Raw genomic sequence first — 23,599 nt, 5'->3', positions numbered from 1 at the left:
CTGTGGTGCTTCACCAGGATCCCTGTCTTCTGCCAGTCAGGGGTCTGATCAGATCTGATCCCAGTCAGATCCCTCCAGGCTTGGTCAGGAGTTCAGATGATGGGGAATCTCACTCTGTGGAACTGGTGTGTTTAAGAGATACCCCCATCTCCATCTCCAAGCTGAGAGTGAACTGCAGAGCTTGTCCCCAGGGTTATTTATCCTTCTGAGAGCTAGGAAATGGTGAAGCACTTGGTGGACCAGATCAGGAGGATTTGCTTTGATGCAATGTTGGAAGCCTCTGGGGTTGGAGTTCCTTCCTTGGGAGTCCATGTGCTTGCTGTGAGGGTGGCTCAGGAGGGGCCTCGCTGATCTGGAGCTTGGCTTTGCTCACTGCTTCTTGCAGTGGAGGAGGATGCCAGACAGGCAGGATGAGGGGCAGGTGTTTTCAAACCCACTTTCTCTGGAGAGGTAATTAAAAGTTGAGTTTTGTCCTTCACCAGATCATGCATTGACATGAGAGCCTAGGCATGGCCTTAGTGGGAGGGCTTGGGTTCCAGGGCTGTAGTGACTTCCAAGGGCTCTATATGAAACTTGGCTGTATGGAAACATCAGTATTGTTGGAGAAGCCTCTTGTCCAAACCATCCCCATCCAGCCTCACTTTTAGCATTCGATGCTTTCAGCATCTGCCCCTTGAACACCCAGTCAGTGATGAGAGGGCACCTGATTTATTTCACCAGTTCATTGCAATCCCATCCAACAAGGCTCGTAGGTTGAATTCCATTTCATGTGTGAAATACCTTCTTTGCCCAGAGAAGCTGTGACTGCCCCATCCCTGGAGTGTTAAGGCCATACTGGATGGGGCTTAGAGCAATCTGGTCTAGTGGAAGGTGTTTCTGCCCATGGCAGGGGCATGGAACAAGATAAACTTTAAGGTCCCTTCCAACCCAAACCATTCCATGATTCTTCTGTAGATACTCCTGTTCCCCTGTGAGACCCATGAAGAGTGATAAGGGTGATCTCCATCACTACCTGAGCTTTGCCTTCCCCACCACAGACATCATGTCTTGGCTGCTTACAGGAAGCTGGATGTCATCAGAGACTCATTTAGGTTGGAAAAGACCTCCAAGATTGTGGAGTCCAACCACTAACCCAGCACTGCTGTGTCCCTGTGCCTGAGCATCTTGGGAATGCCCAGCATTGCTGGAGAGCAGGACAGGAGCTGCAGTGTGGGGGGTAACCCTGCTGAGGATGCTGCTCTGTGTCTGTGCTAGTGGAGAACAGGCTCTGAGGGTAGGATGGAGGCACCTCAGCATGGGACCCACATCCCCACCGGCATCTGCACAGCGCCGAGCGCAGGGGCCCGCGGTGCTGCAGGAGTGACTGGGCAGCAGCACTGCACTGGAAGGAGTGCCCTGAAGAAAGTCTTGGAAAACAATAGCAATTGTTCTCTGCCTTTGTTCCCTTCCCTCCCCGGATGTTGGAGGAGATGGAGCCGCGCTCGGCTGCTGGCGGGTGGGCAGAGCAGAGCGAGTGTGGCTGCCTGGCACCCGCCTGGGACCCCGGAGCCCACCGAGCCCGCCGCCCGCCCTGCTGCCTCCTGCCTCCTGGTGCCACCAGCTCCTCCAGAGCCTGAATCATTGCTCATGTAATAATTAAAGCTTGACATTGTCGTATGAGTGAGCGATAAAATTGGCTGCAGTTCTCCCTGTCAGGGAGCAGGAGAATTTTTTATGGCTGCAGAGCAAAATGTTGCTAAAGCTGCTGTTCTTCACTGCAGGAACCTCAGCCTGCCCATGCTCCAGGCACGAGGGAGGACCTGGCCCCAGTCCAGATTAGCTGCCAGCACTGGGGAGAGGCTTGTGATGCTCACACCATTCCCTTAATGCCCCGGGCAATCTGAGGTGGACTTCTGGGAAATAAGGTGCTGACTGGTCCCTAATCAGGGAGCCATGGGATCTTTTTGGTCCAAGTAGCACCATGCTTCCCATTTTCTATCCCTGCCAGCCCTCAATGGGCCCAGGCAGGTAGGAGCAAATCCCTGGGTTTCCCTGCTGTGGCATTTTGTGCCACTTACCACCATCCACCTGCTGTGACCTGGAATGTGATCACTGCCTCTGAGCAACAGCAGAGAAGGGTTTCCCCCAGCACAGCCAAGGGAGATTTCTCTCCCCATGCCAGAGCCAGCCCCATGGCTGCTTGTAGAGAGAGTGCATAGAATTGTAGAGTCACCAAATGGTTTGTGTTGGAAGAGACATTAAAGTTCATCTCATTCCAACACCCTGCCATAGGCAGAGACACCTTCCACTGGACCAGGTTGCTTCAAGTCCTGTCCAGCTTGACCTTGAACACCTCCAGGCATGGGGAGTCCACAATGTCTCTGGACAGCACTTGGCACAGGGCAGTTGTCATGGGTTTTGCTGGCACAGCTGACACAGAGCCCTCAGGGGTGTGTGTTCAGCCTGGTGAGCTGCTGCTCCTGGTGTTTCCAAACTCTACCTGCTCGACACAATCTCACGGTCTTGGGACAAGAGCTGTTGCTGAAGGAGCATCGAGCACAGGCAATAAGCATGAAACAGGAATGTTGCCTCCTTCCCCTTGGCCTCTGGAATGCCAGAGATCTCAGAGAGATCTCAGGTGAACTCAAAGCCAAGCAGAGCTTTCCCATTGAAGGTGGAGCAGGGGGTCCAGGTCACACCAACTGATGCATGAGTCCCTCTCCTGTTCTCTTGCTGTGCAGACCTGAGACCTACCAAAAATATTCATTTCTATAGTTGGTGTGCTCGTGGTTTCCTGGGTTGGATGCCCTCCATCTCTATGGAGCTGCCTTACTGGAAAGTGGTGAGTCTGGGTGTCCTGTGGTGGCAGGGAGGTGACTTGGCCCCTTCAGGTTTGGGCACAATGGGGGAAGGTGACAAAAACTGAAACAACTTTTGTCACTGAGGGACAGAAAATAGTGAAGGGTTGTTGGTCCCATGCAGGAGGTGAGGGGAGATGCAGCAGCAGGGTGCTGCATAGCCCTATCTGGAACAGCTCTGGTGTGGAATCATGGCCTCCAAGCCTGTCTTCTCCCTTGTACTGGTGAAAGTTAAGTGTGTGCTTTGTGGAGCCCTTTCAGAACCTGCCAGCTTGGCTGCCATGTGTGCTCCAAATGCAGGACAAGATGCTCATCTTGCTCCTGGCTGCCTGGGCAGGGCCATGGGCTGTAACCCTCTGCCTGCTGCTGTGGCCAAAGCCAGGGAGCCCCGCCAGGAGCTCCCGACTCCCTCGTTCCCTGGGGCTGGCAGTGGGTGTGTGGACACGGAGGGCTCTGGGATATGAGCGATGCTGGTGGTTTGCAGGGTCTGCTCCAGAGGCAGCTCCCTGTTGGGAACCGCTGGGGTGGCTTTGTGTCTTTTTTTGGTGGTTTTCCTAAAAATGGTGCCTTCTGCAATCATCCCAGTCCTTCACAAAACATTTCCTGGCAGAACCTCTCCGAAACTTCCGGGAATTCAGTTTTTGAAAGGCATTGGGGTTAAAGACATTTACGCTTCTGTACAACACTGACAGGTTTCCTGGTGTGGAGATGTCTTTCTGAAACTCCACTTTGTGTTGGTGGGTTGGACTCAGGGAGCTGAAGTTGCTTCAGAAAACAAAGGGAAGATTTTCAGCCTGGGAGAAATGGCAGAGGTGACAAGAGAGGAGCCTTGGAAACAGCTGAGGGTGGAGACCTCATCCTGCCATTCTGGGGAAGGTGTTCCAGTTGTTCAACTCAAACTGTGATCTGGGGAACTGCAGTCTGGGATGTCACTCTGAGAACAATTCCCCCCATCCCCGTCATAACCGATCCCAAAGGGCTGATCCCCACCCTGCTGCTCAGGTGAGATGGACTCTGTGTGCTCATTGCTGACCTCCAGCTCCATCCCCATGGATGTGCTTGTGGCAGGCTCCTCTGACCTTGCCAGTGTGGGCAGGAGGGCTGACACAGGTTGGGGACACGATGAGATGGGTATTTTTCTTATGGGTTCCCTCAAATCTTTGCCCTGGCTGGTGCCTGTACACATGCTGCGTTTCAGGGACAAATACTCAATGGTCTCAGAGGTCTTTTCCAACTTAAAGGATTCTCTGATTCCATACAGATGTCAGGAATAAAGACTGAAATGAGTAAGGCATGAAGCCCTGAAAGAAGACTTTGTGTCTGCAAATAATAAGGAATGAGTTACAGCCTTGGAAGAGCAGGAACATTTCCCTGTCTGCAGGGTCCAGCCTGTCCCTGGCTTCAATGAAGTGCCCTCCTTGCACTGACCCCTGTGTGAAAGCTCTGCTTGGAATGGATTGCATACAGATGGATTTCTCAACCTTTCCTAACCCAGGGATGGCCAGACCTCTTTGGTGAAAACCCAAGGATCATTTTGTTCGAGGCCACCACATGTTTTTATTTACTCCCCATGCAAATTAGGCAAACGTCTCCCTGTTTGTCTCTTATTTCATTCCCTCGCTCTTGCTTCTGCACATAGGAATGTGTGCCTGTGTGCTAAAGGAACTATTTTGCAGACCACTTCCTACTGTCCTTGGGACATGGAGCAGGTCCTGGACCTAAAGTGACAGTGGGCAGCGATGTGTCCCTGTCCTCACTTCACATAACAGCTTGGTTTCCCAAGCAGGGAGGAAAGTGGCAGGCACTGCCCAAGCTTCTCCACCATCTTCTGCCATGCCATCCCCAGCCCAGGGATGGGCAAAACCCTTGAGGACCATCAACATCCCCGTCCTCACCAGAAGACTGTTCACTAATGTGGCTGAAGAGAAGACTGAGCCCACTGTGTCCTCCGTGGTCATCAGCTGGTGCTTCACTTCCTCCCAGTCCTGCCTGGAAGACCACAGATCTCCCTGCTTGAGGAGGGGTCACACACAGCTGTGTCCTTGGCTCTGGAGATGTTCTCACCAACTGTTTTATTGGCCAAGAAAGCACTCAAAGGTGACTGCATCCTCTTTGAAAAACCAGTTGCCCTGGAATCTCTGGCAGAACTCTCCCTCCCTGCCTGGACCCTTGCAGAGCCTTGGCGGGAGCCTTTCCCAGATCCATGCTGTGCTCAGGGCAGTGCTGCCAGCTCCCAAGGCCACGCTTAACGTGACACATGTGTGCAGCCCTGGGAGAGGTGGCAGCTCTGATTCTCATTTGTCCCGCCTTCCCCAGTGCCAACCTGGCAGGAGCCTCCTCTCCAACACACCCACCTCTCTGCCAGACAGGCCTGGGACACTGGTCCCCATCCTTCCATGGCCTGGGGTCCCACTGAGGTGGCTGCTGCCAGTCCCAGTCCTGGGGTGTCCCCAAGGCTGCAGGAAGCATCAGGAGGGGCTGAATCTGTCAGGGAAGATGGGATGGTTTGTGTCTCCTGCATCCCTTGTGGTTGCCTCCAGCAGCTCACATTCAGGGCCCCTCTGCTTCCATTCAGGACCCCTGACTGACATTGGGGACCCTCACCTGCCATTCAGGAACTTCATCTGCCATTGAGGACCCTCATCTGCCATTCAGGACCCCAATTGCCATTCAGGAACTTCATCTGCCATTCAGGACCCCCAGCTGCCATTCAGGACCTTCATCTGCCATTCAGGACCTTCATCTGCCATTCAGGACCCCAATTGCTGTTCAGGACCCTCAGCTGCCATTCAGGACCCCAATTGCCATTCAGGACCTTCATCTGCCATTCAGGACCCCCAGCTGCCATTCAGAACCTTCATCTGCCATTCAGGACCTTCATCTGCCATTCAGGACCCTCAGTTGCCATTCAGGACCCTCAGCTGTCATTTGGGAGCCCCAGGTTAGGTTGTGGCTGTGCCACTGCACCCCAACCCCAGCCTGAGGATGAGGATGATGGGGAGCCAGCAGTGCCTTACCTCCACAGCTCTCTCTGCAGGAAGGTTAAATTCTGCTTGAGCTCTGCTTAATTGTATTCCTGGTAGAGCCCTAATTTGGGGTGTGCCCAAAGGGAGGCTTTTTTGCAGAGGAAGAGCTCCACGCAGCTCTACTTGGGTTATTGGACAGACACACAGCCACTCTCCAGGCTCTGAGATAGAGGCACCAACATTCTGATGTCTTGGAGATCAGCACAGCTCAGGGTGCCCCACTCCCCCATGGGGTGCACCCCTTGGGCTGCAGCCTTGCAGTCCCAGCACAGCAGGTTTTGGGGTGTGGACAGACCAGCAGTGAACACAGCTGTGGGTCCAGCTCTGCCCGATCCTCGCTGACAAAACCCCCAGTTTGCAACACAATTTCTGGCGTTCGGTCCTGGCCATGCGCTTTCTATTCCAGAGCTTGCCTTGTGGGAAGGGTTTGGGGACAGGCAGGGGTGGGAGCCCCTTTCAATTGTTTGGGGAATGGAAGTGACTCGTTCTGCGGCTGGAGGAGCCCAGTGGAGCTCACTGTGTGCAGGGAGTTTTTCCACTGCTGTTGCTCCCATTGGAACAGCAGAACCTTGAGGGATTCCAGACTGGTGGCATTCTGGTGGCAGGGCTGGTGCTGGTGGCCAGCCCTTGGGATGGAGCGTTGCCTGAGGCACGGGCTGTGCATCACTTACCTGGGGGGGGGAAATATGAATTTAGTGGCATCTGGCTTATTTTTGGGCATGGTGTAGCAGTCCAGAGGGGACAGAAGGTCTTTATCCAGCATAGGCTGGGATTGTGCTGCCAGAAAACCAAGGCATTTAGGGGCAGGAGGTTCCCAACTTGGTGTCTCCAGGCAGGGGTAAATCTCCCACCTTCTCCCATGTGAGCCCAGAAGAATGAATCACCAAAAATGAAAGGAAGCAAAGGAAAAAAAATAATGATTAAAAAATCCCTCCCCAAAAGCCGCCTTCCAGAGGGTTGGGCAAAAGATAAAAGCCCTCGGAGGAGCTGGGGCTCCTCCTCTCCCACCACCGACCTCTCATTTAAATGTCTGTGCAGAGGCTGCAGCCGGCACTGCCTCGGTGGCGCCCCAAGGGACCCCACCAGGGGGGATGTCCAAAAGCAATGGCAGAGCTGAGGTTTAGGAGCCTGGGGTGACATATCCCCGAGGAGGACGGATCCGTATTGGGGTGCTCCGGGGGTGTCCCACCACAGAGCCCCCGGGGAGCTGAGCTGAGCAGCGCCTGCCAGGGCAGGGAGGAGTGGAAAGCAGGGGGTTCCCAGTGGATGGACCCGCTGGGATCAGCCCCCTGATGTCAGCTCCACTGCTGCTCTGGGTCATCCTCCTCCGCTGGGCCAGCGGCGGGGGCTTCCTCCGAGGAGGCAGGACGTGGCAGCACTGCACAGGTAGGAGGGAAGGGTGAGGGGTGGGTGGGTTGCACCAGGAGGGGGGTGTCAAGGCAAGTATTAGCCCTGCTCAGAAACGTGCCAGGACCTGTGTGCTCCCATGGATGGGATGTTCCCCACACTTCCAGGGGAGACCCCAGAAGATGTGCTTTGTGCTGGGGGCATGCCCCAGGTGGGTCAGCCTCTTGCTGGCAGCCCAGCCCCAGTATTTCAGTGCCCGGGTGCCAGTTATGCCTCAGGTACTGCAGCTGCCAGCACCCTGGCAGCAACCCAGGTAGTGGGGCCATTCCTGCAGCACTTGCAGCCCCACCATGGCAACCCTCTCAGAGCCGTGGAGAGAACTGTGCACCTGTCCCTGTGGCACAAACATTGTCCCAAGGTCTGCTGGCCCTGCAGACAAACATGAGTGGGGAAGGGCTGGAAGGAGCAGAAGAGAGCCATGAAGTCCCCTTGGAAAGTCCCTCCTGTCCCAGACTCTCCTGCGCTCTGACAGACACAACCTACGCCCTCTGGGAGTGAACATCTCTATCCCTCTGCCCCAGCCAAGGAGGTGGCAGCTCCAATGGTATTTCTGAGAGAAGCCTGAGCTGAAGAGGAACCCTGTGCCCTGGCTCTGCTGTCCCATCCCCATCCCTGAGCTGTGTGGGCAGTGAAACCTGAGCCCAGTTTTTTAGGTCTGCTCTGTGTACTTGGGACTTGTCCCATTTTGATGGTGCCTGTTTTTGCATTTTATTACAGCACAGATGATGTGAGAAGGACAACTGGGAGAGATCAGAGAGCTTCTACCCAGGTGTCTCTAGGAACGTCCCCAATCAAACTTGGCTGTTGGGATCCTGGGGGTGTCAGGGCCCCAAGATTTTATGGGGGACCTCAGCGTGAGGTCTCCTGGCACCACATGCACTGCCCAGGCAGGGCTGGAGCACCCCAGCTGCTCCTCCAGCCTTAGCAGTGGCAGATGTGGGAGGCAGACTGGGACGCACATCTTTGGGTTTAGAGATTTGGGGTTGGTTTTAGGACTTGGTCCCTTCCTGACCCACAACCTCCAGCCCCAACCAAGCTGTCCCCTGGCTCATCCCCACCATCCCAGGGGCAGTTGGGGGCTCCTAAACCCCTCTGCAAACCCAAGCCTGAGTTCAGCTTGTACTTTTTGCTGGGAAAAAATGGAAACTGGCCATTCCCTGAGTGGCGCATTTCTGAAATAAGCTGTTCAAGTTAAACCTCCCACACTGAGGCTTTGCTTTAGGAAAAATGAGTGGTGAGGTGAGCAGAGTGCACACAGAGCTGCCAGGACGGGAAAGAGCTCACTGATCTCCCTGCTCTGGGCTGGATGGAGCCATATGAGCAGATTCTTCCTTGCTCTGCCCACCTGGAATTGGGCTGGCCAGGGGTGCCCAGAGGAAGCGCTTCACTTCTCCAGCTGTTTTGGATTCAGACACATGGCCCAGCCTTGGTCCCAGTTCCCTCCCTCCCTCCCAGCTCTCCTGCTGTGCCCCAGCAGCCCGGATTCATTAGTACAAATTGGAGCTAAAAGCTGGGTCTCAGTGGGATTTGGACAGAATCAGGGATGTTTTAGTGTAGCCAAGTGCTGCTTCATCCCCTGGGCATCATTACCCTTCTTTGCAGATGCTGCAGGTCTGCCCGGTAAGCATTAAAAAATAAAACCAGGAGGGTGGCAAGGCCAGGAAGGTCAGAGAAACCCCCACAGCAGCTACAGCCCTTCCTGCTGCTGCCAGCGTGGGGTTTGCTGAGGCATCAGACAGATGGTCACCTTGGCACTGCTCTTTGGGGCAGCACTTTGTGGTGCTAACCCATGGTGTGTTCTCACCGGGGTGATGCCCTGGGGCTGGGCACATTGTTTTCTTTTCTGGGAAGAGATTAATTATTTAAAATGAGTGGTTTTGGTGCCTGCTGAGGGAGTAGGTGTGCATGTGTGCAATTAGGGCTAGGTTGGGAGAGCCTGAACTGGGACTGGAGGGGTAGAGCTGTGCCCACCACCCTGAGGACAAGGATGGGGATGGGTGGCTGTCCCATGAGTGATTCCACAGTGCTGGATCCCTGCCTGCTCTCCTGGCTCTGGCTGTGCTTGCTGGAGCTGGTATATCCCGAGGAAGCTGATGGCAGCCTGGGACTGCCTGGCCGGCAGGTCTCCGCTCTGGTGACAGCATTCCGAGCTGGATTCATGGGATTCTGCACACCTGGTGTTCCTGCTGTGGGGATGGAGATGCCACCACTGGTGTCTGGAGGGCCAGTGTTCCCTCTGGCCCCAAAGCAGGGGCTTGGGGCAGTCCTCAGTCAAGGGCCACCAGGCTACTGGGGCACGGTGAGCCATCCTGCTGCCACGGAGCACCCTGGCCAGTGCTGTGGTGACCCCGACCCACAGTGGGACAGGGTGGGATGGTTTCCACCGCTGTGACGTGCTCGGCTGTCTCTCGGCACAGACCTGCGGCCGCTGGACGTGCTGTCGGAGGTGGCGCCGGCCCGCGGCGTGCGCGTGTTCCAGGCGCGGGGGCTGCGGGGGCTCCAGCTCTCCGCCTCGCGGCCCCGCGCCCTCGCCTTCCCCGCCTCCCGGCTCTTCATCCACTGCGACCGCTTCCCCGAGGAGTTCTCCATCATCGTCACGCTGAGGGTGCTCGGCATCCCGGCCAAGGTGAGCGCGGGCGGCGGGCACGGCGCGGGCACTGCCCGCCCCGCCCCGTCAGGTGTGATGCGAGCCCGTGCCGTCCCGCAGAGCAACGAGTACATCTTCACGCTGATGGCGGAGGAGAGCCCCGGCGTGCTGGTGGGGCTGCGCTACACCCCCGACAAGCTCCATTTCCTCTTCTGGAGCCAGGAGCGCGCGGGCGGCTGGCAGAGCCGCGTCACCTTCCCCAACGTGTCCCTCGCCGACAGCCGGTGGCACACGCTCGTCCTGGCGGTCTCTGGCCAGTCCTTCTCCCTGACGGTGGACTGCAGCAGCCCCAAGGATGTGTAGGTTGGAGGAAGCGGTGCGGGGCTCAGGAGGGTGGGCAGAGCGATGTTCCTCCACTAGCACCTCCTCCGGCCGCCAGTAGATGCCGTGAAATTGTCCCTGTCTCTTCTCTGCCCGTCCCCAGGGTGGTGGAGACACCGTTTCCAGCGTCGCTGTCTGTGAGGAGAGCCAACTTCTACCTGGGCAACAGGCAGAGGAGGAAAGGCGTGTTCACGGTAGGTGCCCCATGGTGTGGGGTGCCCGAGGGTGCTCGTGGCTGGCTGTGGGGTGACCCACGGCCCCCTCTCAGCCCCCTACGCTGGCAGGGCTTGGGCCACAGCACAGGAAGCAGAGGCAGCTGTGGGTCCTTCCCATCTGGAGGCAGTGAAAGCAGCTGCAGCTCTGAGTCCCATGCCAACGCTCCCCTCACAGCAGCTGTTACATTGCCTGAACTGGGCATCTGGGATTTGATAAATGTGCATGAATCCTATGGAAACTTCCACATCCTAGGAGGGAGGGCAACGAGCAGGAGTCAGGCAGGAACTCCAAGGGATGAATCACCTGCAGTTCCCATTCCGTGGTCTTGCTGGACTTGCTCTCCATCCTGCTGCTCCCACTTTCCCAGGGCTTGCTGAGACAGCTTGTCCTGCTGCCAGGAGCTGATGCCACCCCTCAGATATGCACCACCATGAACTTCAAAGTAGCAACGCTCTCTGTCCCCACTATCCTTCAGGATGTCCCCGCAAAGCCAGCGAGCAACGGGGTGCTCAAATACCCCTACGGTCAGTCCCCCCCAGTGCCTCTGTCGGCCGCCTCTGCCTCTGTGAGGAGGGGACAGAGCATGGAGCAGGAGCAGGGGGGAAGAGGGTGGTGCAGGGGTGGGATCCCTGTCCAAAACTCCTCTGGAAAGACGGGGTGGCTCTGCCCAGATCCCTTGGCAATGCTGGGCTTGTGTCAGTGGTCCCACACAGGTTTTTCCCAGTCTGTGTCTTCCCAGATGGGTGCTGGGATGCCATTTCCCCCATTCCCTGGTGCCCATCATCAGTGTGAGACCAGGACATCCAACCCTTCTGCCTCTCTGCTCCTGCACTGTGTGTGCTAAGAGGCTCCTGCCTCCCTCCTCTCATGGCCAGAGACTGACACGAAGGTGACTCTGGGGTCCCGTCCGCGCTGCACCAAGCAGGAAAAGGCGCAGTTCTGGTTCAACGCCTCCCGCCGAGGGCTGTACCTCTGCAACGGCAGCACCTGGGTCTCCATGCTGGAAGGTACTGCTGGGGAGGGAGACAGACTCCTGCAGCAGAGCAGGAGCTGACATTTGCCCTTGAGAGCACTTTGGGATGGGAGGGGGCTGGGTTGCCCCCCTGCATCTCACCTCCTTGGCCACACTTTGCTTTGCTCTCAGTGTCCACACCAACACTTCCAGAGCACCTCTGGATTCAAGTGTCTCTGTGGTCCATCCACCTTCTTCTCATCTATCCCTCCTGGGGCTTCTCTGGGCAGGATGAACTCCTGATCTGTCTGAGCAGGACAGCTCACCCCATGTAGAGCCATGGTCAGGGTGCTGGGGTGCTCTGTGCTGTGGGTTCCCGAGGGTGCTGGTGCTCCTGGTGCTGAAACACTTGTGGGGCAGACAAGAAGCAGCAGAGACTCATAAGCTGCCAGAAATACCGGAGGGGCATTGAGAAGGAAGCAGAAGCAGGTTCCCATATCATCCCAGCTCTGTTGGGACACTGAGGAAAACAACAGGAGCACCAAGGTGAAAAAAGCAACCAGAGCCTGGGTGGATGGATGGTATTAGATAATTACATGGATTTCACTCACTGGCTGCCCACGATCCCTGGAGAGCACAGGGAAGATGGGATATGCCCCCACCCAAACCCTCCTTCCCTTGTCTCCTCTTCCAGCATTTTTCTTCTGCTGATACCCACTGGGTGGGTTTGGATGAGCCATTTGCTCCCCACAGGAGCTGGCAGTGGCTAGATTCCCTATCCTTCCCTGCCTCTGGAAGTCATCAGGGTTGGCACCATGTCCTTGTTTCCCTAAGGTGACTTCATGCTGGGATCTTACTGACCTGTGCCCCTTGGTGCCACCAGCACTGGCCATTCTGCCGTTTGTCCCTTCTAGTGCCCAGTCATCTGCCATTGGGGCCACTCTCAAGGTTTCTGCTTCAGTTTCTGGCAGTAATTCCATCTAAGTCTTCTCTAACCTCTCCCAGAGCTCATGCTGACTCCAGCCAGAGCCAACAAGTGGGGCAGGGTTGCTGCAGGTGGGTGTGGGCTAACCTGGCTGGTCTCAGTGCACTGTAGGTCCCTTCCTCTGCTCTCCTTCTTGCTTTCTTGAGGATAAATATATCAAAGTGGTCAAAATCCATAGCATGGTGTTCTTCTAAGCTCCAGAGGAGACAGCCCTGCCCTCCAGTGGAAAACAGGCAGGGATGGATGGGGATGTGCTGCCCATCAAGGTGGAGTCAGGCCCTTTCCCACCCTCTTGGTTTGGCCCTTCACCCCCAGTGATACCAGGACCCCATAAAGCTCCACACAGCAGCAAGGGCCACTGAGCTGGCTCTGTGCCACACAGGGCCCCTCTCCAGCCAAAATCATTTGGTTTTAGCCTCACCTCTCTTTTTTGTTGTCTCCCAGTCAAGCACAGGCTGGACTATGTGGAGGAATACCAGAACCTGGTGACCAACTCGGAGACGATGGGCATTGAGGTGTTCACCATCCCAAAGGTGGGACTGTTTGCAGCCACAGCCAACCGGGTCAGCCCCCCGGGGTCGGCCATCTACAAGTGGACTGATGGGAAGTTTGTGCCCTACCAGAACATCCCCACCTACCAAGCTCAGTCCTGGAAATATTTCACCATTGGGAAGAAGGTGAGTCTGCCTGGAAGGTGCCTCCATGTTTCAGTGTATTAAATTGCACTTGCCCAACACTGGCTTCTCTGAAGCACTGAGTCCTGGGTATAGTTTAGGTGGTGAATCTCTCTCTCTCTCCTCTCTTTGATGGAGTCATGCTGATGCACATATTCATCCCACCAGGGTCTGTCCAGGGACTGCTGGCTCATTTGTGGGCTGCCTGCTGTGTTTCACTGTTTTACTGAGGCTCAGCTATATCCACCCAGGACTTTTTCAGCACCCGATGCTGGGAGAGTATGTAACTGTGTCTCAGATCTACCTGTGGTCTTAGAGAGCCATCAGAGCCTGCAGCTCCCTCGTGAGACCCACTGAGTCCAGCTTCCTGCATTATTAAGCATTCATGCTTTTAAATCATTCTGGGACTTTGGAGTCACCTCTGCTCTCCTGGCCAGTCTGCCACGAGACTTGAGTATCTGCCTGGTTCCTTTCCCTGGGAAACTGCTTATTCCTTCGGAGGAGCCCAGGGCAAGCCATGAGCTAAGAGTCAGCTCTGTGCAGGGCTCCTGGGAAGCTGGGATCATTCCCCCCTGGCAGGACACATTCTAGCTGTGTCACCAGGCTGGCTGCAGGGCTCCTCCATTGCCAACCAGATGCCCCAGAGAACAGAGGGATGGCAAAATTCCTGCCTCCAGGCTTAGTGACACCAACAGCTGTGCTGATTGGATACAAACATGCCATGTCCCCTGTTCGTTGTGAGGGAACATGATAATGAGGACATCCCTGATGGGCAACCTGGGGGTTTGGACCATCCCTGATGGTGGGGCCCTGCAGGAAACTCAGTCAAACCCTGGAAGTGCTAGCTGTGGGCTGGGAACATGCCTGACATTCCCAACACTGCTCTCCATCACTCCAGCTGCACCCTCACAGGCAGCAGACAGGAACACTGAGGAGTCTCAAGGTGGTTCTCACCAGCAGCTAAACCCAATGCTCAACACAATTCTGCATGAAGATGATGGCCAGAGAGTGTTTTACCAGCAGCAGTACAGGTGTCTACAGTAGCTCAGGTTCCCCACACCTGTTGCAGGTGGGATGCACCTCTGTGAGTGTCAACACCAGTTTACTGCACTGGGACTTGCTGGTGCTCTGCTGGGATGGGGTGAAGAGCCCTATGGGCAGTGTGGGCACTCTGGTGGTCCCTGTCAGTGGGGACCAAGGGACCACAAATGCCTGAGTTGTGGGTCTGAATCCAAGTGTTACTCTTCTCAGTGAAGCTATTTCAAGAGATGCCTCAAAGGGACTCCCACATCCAGGGCTCTCAGAGAGCAGTTTGGGGATGCACCTTCCTTGAGGGGACAGAGGGACCCAGCACAGCCCTGTCCTTGGGAGTGGCTGCTCCTTGGCTGGAAAAAGTGTTGGGCTGGTGCTGGCAGGGTCCTGCATGGGCCAGGAGAGCCCCCCACTGTTTCCTCCTTTTGGGCTATGGCACTGTGCCTCTTTGTGGCCCAAACTGGAGCATAAGCTTTGCCACTCTATCTGAAGGACATGGAGTGGCATAGCCAGCATGACAGACCTTGGATGTGCTCCCCACCTTGCACTTGCTCACCTCTCCTGCAGCATGGCTGTCCCTGACATTTGCACAGGGGTTTCTTGCTCTGGAAATTGTTTTGTCTCAGGAAATTGTTGTCATTGCTGTTGTTGTCATTATCATATCTGCAATTTTTCTTCTGAGCCACCTTTCCTTGCAGGAAGGTTTGGTAGCCCAGACCCCCTCACTTCCCCAGCCCATATCACACTCCCCATTCCTGAGGCTGGTGAGGTACGAACAGACACAACTCAGCTCTCCATCCCCTTGTCTAAGAGGCTGTGGCTGAGAGTTGTGTCCCTGCCATGCACAAAGACCCCTGCAGGTCCCTGTCCCCCCTGTGCTGCCTGGGGACTGCTCAGGGACCCCAGCCAGGGCCACCTTGTCCTACCACCTCATCCCTGGTCCCCCAGCCCACCTCCCCCTGCCCATTCCTGTCTGTCTTTCTTTGAGAGAAGAAAGTCAAGCTGTCCTGGCTTGTTCCTTTTCAGATCTTCCTAGCAGTGGCGAATTTTGAGCAGAATGAGAGGGGTCAGGAGTTCTCTGTAATATACAAGTGGAGCCACAGGAAGGCAAAATTCGTCACGTACCAGCGGATCACCACCCACAGCGCCAGGGACTGGGAGGCCTTTGTCATTGAGGGAGAGGCTTTCCTCGCTGTGGTCAACCACAGAGAAGGTACCCATCCCTCATATTCCCTACAGGCCCTGGGGTGACACCTGGAACCATGGCAGGTGCCCCAACACAGGTGCCTGCTGAGAGCATCCTCCAGTTGCTGTGGAAACCCCACAGCTCCCTGTGCATCCTCTGCCAGAGCAGAGTGTAGAGCAAAGCCAGGGAGATGTGCATGAAGCTGGGAGCATGGTGTCCCTCAGGAAGGCTGGAGCCTTGCAGACCCTTCCATTATAGGAGAGAAAAGCATTTGGGGAGGTGGCTGACACACTTTGGGTTTCTGACAGCAGAAAGGACAAGAGTGGGGATGGTGTGTGTGCTGAATCTCTCTGCTTTTCTTTTTTGTCTCCAGTGCTACATAACCTGGTAGCATCACAGGCTGAGCCTTTTGCACACAGGAAAGTGAGGAAAGCTGATTGGGAGCCTGCTGACATCCCTCGGTCCCTCCCTGGGCATCCTGCAGACATGATCCAGCCTTGTTTCCCTCCCAGCCCTGAGTTGTCATGGGCTGGGACATGCACTCATCATGGAGGGACAAATGGGTCAATAGCACAGCCCTGACTCTCCAGGTGCTCCCAGATGGGTTCAAAACTCTGGGCCAATGGGCTCCTTCCCTGACATCAGGGCTGGCTCCAGGGGAATCTGCTCCTCTGGCACCAAGCTCAGAGCTGGCAGCAGGTTCCCTGGGCACCTGTGAGCTGGGCTTGGACCTCCATGTGTCACCTGCTGCACCCCAGCATGGCAGGTTTGGATGAGACCTCCTCCCATGGTAGTGTGGTCCCTTTGGCAGCCATTCACATCATGCAGGGGTTAAGACTATCATGGCTAAGCCAAGCTGGGGATGCTTCCCTTGGAGGGAGGTTGAGGGTCAGTCCCTGAGGAGCTGCCACTTATCCATGTGGCCATTCCCACACATTCTCTCTGCATCTTTCGTGCCTAAGTCCCTTCTGTTGCAATGAGAATTTAAAGCCAGCTGGGTCCCACACAGGTGTGAGGTTGAGATGCTCAAGCAGAGCCCAGGGGCTGGATGGAGCACATGCCTTAGTGCTGGGGCCAGCCTGCCATGCCAGCTGCTTAGGGACATGTCTGGGACTGGCCCACTGCACAGAGCCACCCCACGGGACAGCCAGCAGGACCTGGGCACCCTGGGGCACTGGCATGGTGCCTCTGGGTACTGCTTCCATGGGGACATGGCACCCACCCATCCCTGCTCCACCAGGGCTGCCACAAAGCTGCCACCCTATGCTCTCAACAAGCTGCTGGTGTGTTCCATGGGATAGAAGCTCTAGGTGGGGATGGAGGCTCTAGGTATAGCTGGAGGCTCTAGGTATAGATGGAGGCTCTGGTTAGGGATGGAGGTTCTGGTTAGGGATGGAGGCTCTAGGTGTAGATGGAGGCTCTGGTTAGGGATGGAGGCTCTAGGTATAGGTGGAGGCTCTAGGTATAGCTGGAGGCTCTAGGTATAGATGGAGGCTCTGGTTAGGGATGGAGGTTCTGGTTAGGGATGGAGGTTCAGGTTAGGGATGGAGGCTCTAGGTGTAGATGGAGGCTCTAGGTAGGGATAGAGGTTCTGGTTAGGGATGGAGGTTCTAGGAAGGGATGGAGCCTGTAGAATCTCTTCAGAAACTTCTTGGGCAGCAACAGATCACTACCAAATAGCCTCGTGACCTGCTGGCAAATATTCACATAGCTGAACCTGTTTCTCAGACAAGTCAGGTATCCCTTCCCCTCATGGTTCACACCCGTCCATCTGTCCTCTCCAGGGAACAACCACAATATAGACAGTGTGATATACAGGTGGAACCCCAGGACAGGGCTGTTTGAAGCCAACCAGACCATTGCTACCTCTGGAGCCTACGACTGGGAATTTTTCACCATTGGACCATATTCCTTCTTGGCTGTAGCTAACACGTTCAATGGCACATCCACTAAGATCTACTCACACATCTACATCTGGCTTAGTGGTTCTTTCCAGCTCTTCCAGTCTATCCTGGTAAGGCTTGACCATTGCTCCCCAGTCCCCCTCTGGGTTAGACAAGCCAGGCACATCCAGCTTGTCTCATGCCCTCCTTCCCCACAGACATTTGGTGCTGCTGACTGGGAGGTTCTTCGTATTGGGGACAGAGTCTTCCTGGCTGTTGCCAACAGCCACAGTTATGACAGTGGGATGCCAGCACCCTCCAACTTCTACGCCATCAACTCCTCCATCTATGAGCTGAACATCACTGCCCAGATGTTTGTTAAATTCCAAGACCTTCTCACCTACAGGTACCTGTGTTAGGGGTCAGGATGCTCCTCAGTCCAAATCCTTCTCCTGAGCATCTCAGAGGTCTCATAGAGACATAGAATGAGTTGGAAAGAATGTTAAAGATCATCTCATTCCAACCCCCTTGCCATGGACAGGGACACCTTCCACTCAACCAGGTTGCTCCAAGCTCCATCCAACCTGGCTTTGGACACTTCCAGGGATGGGGCAGGCACAGCTGCTCTGGCCAACCTGTGCCAGGGCCCCTCCTCTTTCAGTTTAAAACTGCACTTGCTTGTCTCCAGGAGGGTTCCTACAGGCTTTCACACTGCCAGGGACCAGGACTGCTGGGGAGGGTGGTGGGTGACAGCTCCTTGGCACCAAATCCCAGTGGGAGCTGGGAGAAGGCCCTGGATTTGGGAACGAGGGTGGACTTCTTCCAGGAGCAGCCTGGAAAGAGCAGGGTTTTCTATGTGTCATCAGGGTGGCAGAGACTGGGGTGGGGTGGGCTCAGCCCATGGACACACAGCCCCTTCTTTGGCTGGTCACACAGGGGCCATCTCACTTGCTGTCTGCTTCCTTCATGCCCAGTGCCCTGGACTGGGAGTTCTTCTCAGTGGGAGATGACTCTTTTCTGGTGGTAGCAAACTCCTTCGATGGCTTCACCTTCTCCGTTAACAGTATTATCTACAGGTATTGCAGAGGGCAGGGCTGGGGGGCTTGGGGGTTGTTCCCACCAGGTGTGACCCTGCATGGGCACAACCTGGTGCATGTGCCAGGGAGGATGGATAGGACTGCTCCCTGTTTTCAGGCAGGGATGGGAAACCCCAGTGAGGGACCCTGAACCAGGGTGGGGTGGGAGATGTCCCAGCCCCATGGCTCAGCTTTGCTGCCCCTCCCAGGTGCCCAGCTCATGCCCTGGGAGCTAACTGCCCTCCCCATGCAGGTGGCAAGGCTATGAAGGCTTTGTGGCAGCCCACCACCTCCCCACCATCGGCTGTCGAGACTGGGAGGTGTTTCACACCGCTGATGGCTCCTACCTGCTCTACTCCAGTGCCAGAGAGCCACTTTCCAAGGTGCTCAAGCTGAAAACCACCTGAGGCGCCTGAGACGTGCTCAGCTCATTGCCAGGACTGGGGTGAGCTGGGAATCCAGGTGAAGATGGACCAGAGAGCCTGGGAATGGCTGCAGCTCAGCCAGGGCAGTGGCTGGCTGTGCACTCTGCAGGAAGGGGAGGAGGAGAAGGAGGAGGAGGAGGATGGTCCAGGGCTCCCTGCAGCCTTATCTGGGGGCTGGTGAAGGGGCTGAGACCCTGCTTTGATGCTATTTCTCCTGGGAAAGCTCTCTTACCATGCTCCCCAGCCATGTCCTACACAAGGTGCCCAGCACCCAGGTGCTTCCAAGGGCTTGCTGGGACCTGACACTTGGCAATCTCAAGACAGGAAGGATCCAGAGCTGCCAGTGGCTGTGGCCAGAGGTTGCACAAAGAGAGGGAAAGAAGAGACTGAGCAGAGCATGAGCTGCCAGGGTGGGTGTGTGGTGGAGGGGAGTAAACACGTGAGAAACTGCAGAAGAAGGTGGATGCAGGCTTGGCTCTGGCTGCCCAGTGCCTGATGCTGCGATGCCACTGAAGACCATCTGTCTTGACATTGCAGCCACTGTTGGTGTCACCTTTGGTGGCATCACCATCCCATTGCACTGCCACAGGTGCCTTCCCACCCTCCTGCTCTGTTGTGGGTAGTCCTCAACATGTGACATGTGTGCTGTACAAGCCCATGGGTGTGTACAGGGACCAGTACTGGTCCTTGCACCCCTTTACGCGGGGTTAGTGACTCGCAAGAGAACCTGCTGTGCATTTGGACCAATCCAGCTACCATGGGCATGGGAAAGACCCAAAACTGTGCCAGGTGAAACTGTGGCCTCTATTCTTTCTCTTGCCTTGGCTGGGGGACTCTTTTGCTTAACCAGCTCTAATAAACTGTGTGCACCCAGCCTTCATCCCATGTGGGTACCCGAACTACTCTGCCCATGGCAGAGGCATCTCTTCACCAAGAAGTCCCCCCAAATGAGATGGGGCCATATTCATGACAAGAGGTGGTCCATGAGGACAAGGTGGCCCTGAGCACAGCAATGTGCTGGGGTGAGGATGCCCCTCTGTTCCCCCCCACCTAGGACCCTCTGCCTCACCTGACTGTCCCAGAACATCGCTGAGCCTTCCCCAGACCCAGGTGTCCTGGTAGAGCTGGGCCACCTGCCCTGGCACTGTGGACCCCAGAGGAGGTGCCTGCCCTGCCAAAAGGACTGGGGAGTCAGCCTGAGCTGCCTCAGAGTCCAGACCTGGGAGAGCCTCTGCATCCCTCCCTCCTCCTCCTGTTCCTTGAGGCTCCAGCTGGCTCTGCCAGTAAGAACCATTTTTCGCTTGTGAGATGAGAGAATTTGATTTGCTTCCATTGTGCTGAGCCACCAACAGCAACTCTAACTCAGCCCTGAGGGAGGGAAAGATAAGGCGAGATGTACCAGATGCATTTGGGCAGCTGGTCCCTGCTTGAGCCAGGCTGGGCTGAGGGCAGAAGGGATGGCACCTAATGGAAATCATGCTGGTACATTGAATTCAGTCTGGTCTGCTTTGGGATAGGTTGAAATAGGACAAGCTCAAATCCCCTAAGCACCACGCTCCTCCCCAGTCACCCAGATCCCAGCAGAGCACAAATCATGGGGTTCTTCCTATGTGCAGGGCTTTATTGAGGAGCCAAAGGTTTGGGAGGTCCTGCTCTGGCTGCTGGAGGCAGGCAGAGGCTGCTGAGATGCCACACAGGGCCTTGGGGACAATATCCTGCTTTCTGCAAGGCTGGTCTCTCATTAGAGCCAGGATAAGGTGATCCCTCTGCAGTGACCTTCTGCACTCCAGGGACCTCCTGGCCCCACAAACTCCCCACACCCATCTCTCCCCACCACAGGCTTGATCTGTCCGAACCACTGGCATGTGGCTGGGGCTGTGCTCCCTGTGAGCCCAGCTCTGACAGGGAAAAAGGGTCTGTCTGGGAGTGTTTGTCCCCAGGATCAAGGTCTTCATGGACAGGTCTGCATGAGGTGTCCCCAGCATCCCTCCCCCATTTACTTTGCTCACGCTCGGTCCAGTGTCGCTGGGGAGGGGCAGTCAGTGGTCCTTGTCTGCAGGACTGGAACAAGCACTGGGGGAATCCCACCAAGAAGCTTTGAAGCCCACCAGTTGGGTGGTGCCAGCCCACCAGTGGTGGTCCCAGCAAAGAAGCTGGGAGCTGGAACCCCAACCCTGCACTACAGGGCAGTGCTGGTGGTCTCTGCATGGCCCTGGGTGCTGGGCAGTGACTTCAGGTAATCCACGTGCTTACAGGTGTCCTCCCGGTTGTGCCGGATGTAGCAGATCACGTAGGCGATGACCATGGTGAACCAGCCAAACATGGCGATGAACATGGCCACGTCCGTGGTCCTCTGGCGCACGCTGCAGAAGTTGGCACCAGAATCCAGGACCTGGAGCAACGGCTTGCCCACATATTCCTCCCGTGGGGCCGTGTGGCAGGTGATGTCCTGCACAGAGTCGGGGTCCAGCTGTGCCTCCCACATCACCTCCTGCAGGGCGCACTCGCAGTGCCAGGGGTTATTGGCCAGCCGGAGCTTGGCATTGAGTGCCAGCAAGGCCTCCTTGGGGATGCTGCGGATGCGGTTGCTGGACAGGTCCAGGGTCCGCAGCGCCGCGGCCACCCCTTTGAAAGCCGCCCTGTCTATCTTCTCGATGGCATTCCGGGAGAGATCAAGTTCCTCCAGGTGGGAGAGGTGCCTGAAGGCGTTGCTGGGGATCCTGGTGATGCTGTTGGCGTCCAGCTTGAGGAACACCGCGTCCCTGGGGATGTCCTTGGGGATCTCCTCCAGGTGCCGGGAGCTGCAGAGCACAGCCTTTGCCCCTGCCCGCTCTGTGCAGTGGCATCTGTGGGGGCAGGAGCTGCCCCAGGGGATGCAGAGCAGAAGACAGAAGAAAGTCTGGGCCATGCTGGCAGCTGGTGGGGTGGTGGTGAGGGTCATCTTGCAGCTGGCCAGCTCAGCACGGCTGCTGGCAGGTCCCCAGGGGTGGCAGCAGCTCCTGGGCAGCAGGGCGGCCCTTCGACGCTCCCACAAAGCCTCTCCCATCACTGGAGGGAAGCGTGGGTGGAGGGGATATGACATGGCATTATTGCCTGGAACACTGTGTATGGTTCATGTGTGATGTGCCCTGGCACAGGGGTGGGAGGCTGGGCTCAGGAGCCCTGAAAACGAGGCTGGAGTGACACTGGCTACCATTTTCTCCAGAACAGCTTAATTTGGCCTAAGTTTAATTACACATAGAGATGCTGAGATTGAAACCCCTGCCCCCATCTCTGTGAAGACCATCCAGGCAGATGAGGTGTGCTGCAGGATGGAGGTGTGGAGACAAGTCCAGCCTGGGAGCCACTGCCCCATCCTGCTGCCAGTTTCCAGGGGGGATGCGATGGTTTGCTACTGGAGAACAGCAGCACTGAATTCCTATCTCACCAACCCTAAGTGTTTAAAAAAAAAAAGATGAGTCAGACTGCACGGATCATCAGACTGACTTAATCACCACGGGGGTTTTAAATAACAAGATGTGGAGCTCTTTAGCTTTCCCTCCCCTTCTGCTCCATGAGCTGGCAAGTGTCATATTTCCAAGGGTTTCGCCAAAGAAGCATTTGGACATGAGTTAGTTTTTTAAAGTAAACAAAGCATAAGGCTGGATAGCCTGACTGTGGGGGTTGGAGGTGAAGAGAGGAACCACTATCACTGTAAAGGGGGTGATGTGGGAACCCCAAGGGACATCCCAGTGCCACCAGAGGCAAGGCAAGAGGTGAAGCACATGGGACACCTTTCCTCTGCCTTTGGTGCTGCTCACACCTTTCCTGCTGCCTTGGCCAGCCTGGGGGGAAGAAATCTCCATGGAGGGGAGGGGTGAGAGACCCGGGGAGCCTTTAACCTGGAAATTAAATGGCCCATGGTGATGTCATTATGGACAATGAACTGTTGTCCTCCTGGTACCAGCACCCTTCTGCTAATGGCATCCCCCTGGTAACAGCAGGTTCCCTCAGGTGTGAGCATCCTCAGGGTACCATGCCCGAGGGATGCTCATACCCGAGGGATGCTCATAGTGGAGGGATGCTGCCCGTGGCCTAGGCCGTGGCCCTGCCCAGCGCTGGGGCACTGTGGGCTCAGTCATGGGAGGTGAAGTTGTGCTTCCCGGGATTCCCTCGGGCCCTACGAGGCTCCGCCAGCTCCATCTCTCCGGGGGAACAAGGACGCGATGGCGGTTCGCACCACCTGGAAGGGCTCAGAGGAGCTCTGAGGAGTCGCAGCCTCCGCAGACCCCGAGGGTTTGCAGGGGCGATGCCCCGACCCGCCCTTCTGCCCCGCCAGGGGACCGGGGAGAGCCTGGACCCCGCCAGGAAGCACGACCGATCCCCGCCGCCCCGGTGCCCCGGGGGTCCCTTACCGGCTCGTCCAGGGCGGCTCCGCTTCGCTCCGGGTGGGGGTGCGGTGCCAGGGCGAGTGAGGGTTCGGTGTGTGTGCGGGTGCGGGGCCGGTGCCCGTACAGGTGAGGATTCAGTGTGGGTGCGGGTGCAGTGCAGGTGCCGGTGCCGATACGGGTGAGGATTCAGTGTGGGTGCGTGCAGTGCAGGTGCGTGCAGTGCGGGTGCGGGTGCGGGTGCGGGTGCGGTGCCGGTGCGGGTGTGGGTTCGGGTTCGGTGTGGGTGCCGGTCCGGTGCCGGTGCCGGTGCGGGTGCGGGTGCGGTACGCGGCGGTTCGGCCGCGGTCGTGTTCGGCCCCACCTGTTGTCGCGGCCGCTCCCGCGGAGCCCCGGGCCGGGCGGTCCCGCCGCGGCGGCACCGGGCGGTGCGGAGGCGGTGCGGGAGCGAGGGGCGGTGCGGGGGGACGAGGGGAGGGGGACCCGGGAGCCAGGGTGATGGGACAGCCAGGCAGCACCCCCACGGGGCTGCAGGAGAGCGGCCGCGTGCAGCACCTCTGTACGG

The 23,599-nt window shown here is 56.7% G+C and overlaps 2 protein-coding genes across 2 annotated transcripts; one reads left to right on the top strand and one right to left on the bottom strand.

Moving 5' to 3' along the window:
• The first annotated feature begins 7,155 nt into the window (after positions 1-7,155).
• On the top strand, positions 7,156-18,709 carry TSPEAR (thrombospondin type laminin G domain and EAR repeats). Its single transcript, XM_071566497.1, has 12 exons — positions 7,156-7,249; positions 9,688-9,896; positions 9,978-10,216; positions 10,342-10,432; positions 10,822-10,978; positions 11,330-11,461; positions 12,836-13,068; positions 15,124-15,310; positions 17,068-17,297; positions 17,385-17,572; positions 18,141-18,242; positions 18,496-18,709. The coding sequence occupies exons 1-12, from the start codon at positions 7,156-7,158 to the stop codon at positions 18,647-18,649; spliced, it is 2,016 nt and encodes a 671-aa protein (XP_071422598.1). The 3' UTR covers positions 18,650-18,709.
• A 1,629-nt stretch (positions 18,710-20,338) lies between these two features.
• Positions 20,339-23,183, bottom strand: LRRC3 (leucine rich repeat containing 3). The gene is made up of 2 exons (XM_071566457.1): positions 23,062-23,183; positions 20,339-22,099 (listed from the first exon to the last, which is right to left on the bottom strand). The coding sequence occupies exon 2, from the start codon at positions 21,747-21,749 to the stop codon at positions 20,847-20,849; it is 903 nt and encodes a 300-aa protein (XP_071422558.1). The 5' UTR covers positions 21,750-22,099; positions 23,062-23,183; the 3' UTR covers positions 20,339-20,846.
• Positions 23,184-23,599: the final 416 nt, after the last annotated feature.

The sequence above is a fragment of the Pithys albifrons genome, chromosome 11 (assembly GCF_047495875.1).
Source record: "Pithys albifrons albifrons isolate INPA30051 chromosome 11, PitAlb_v1, whole genome shotgun sequence".
Taxonomy (NCBI): domain Eukaryota; kingdom Metazoa; phylum Chordata; class Aves; order Passeriformes; family Thamnophilidae; genus Pithys; species Pithys albifrons.
This window is presented reverse-complemented; position numbering and strand designations above follow the sequence as displayed.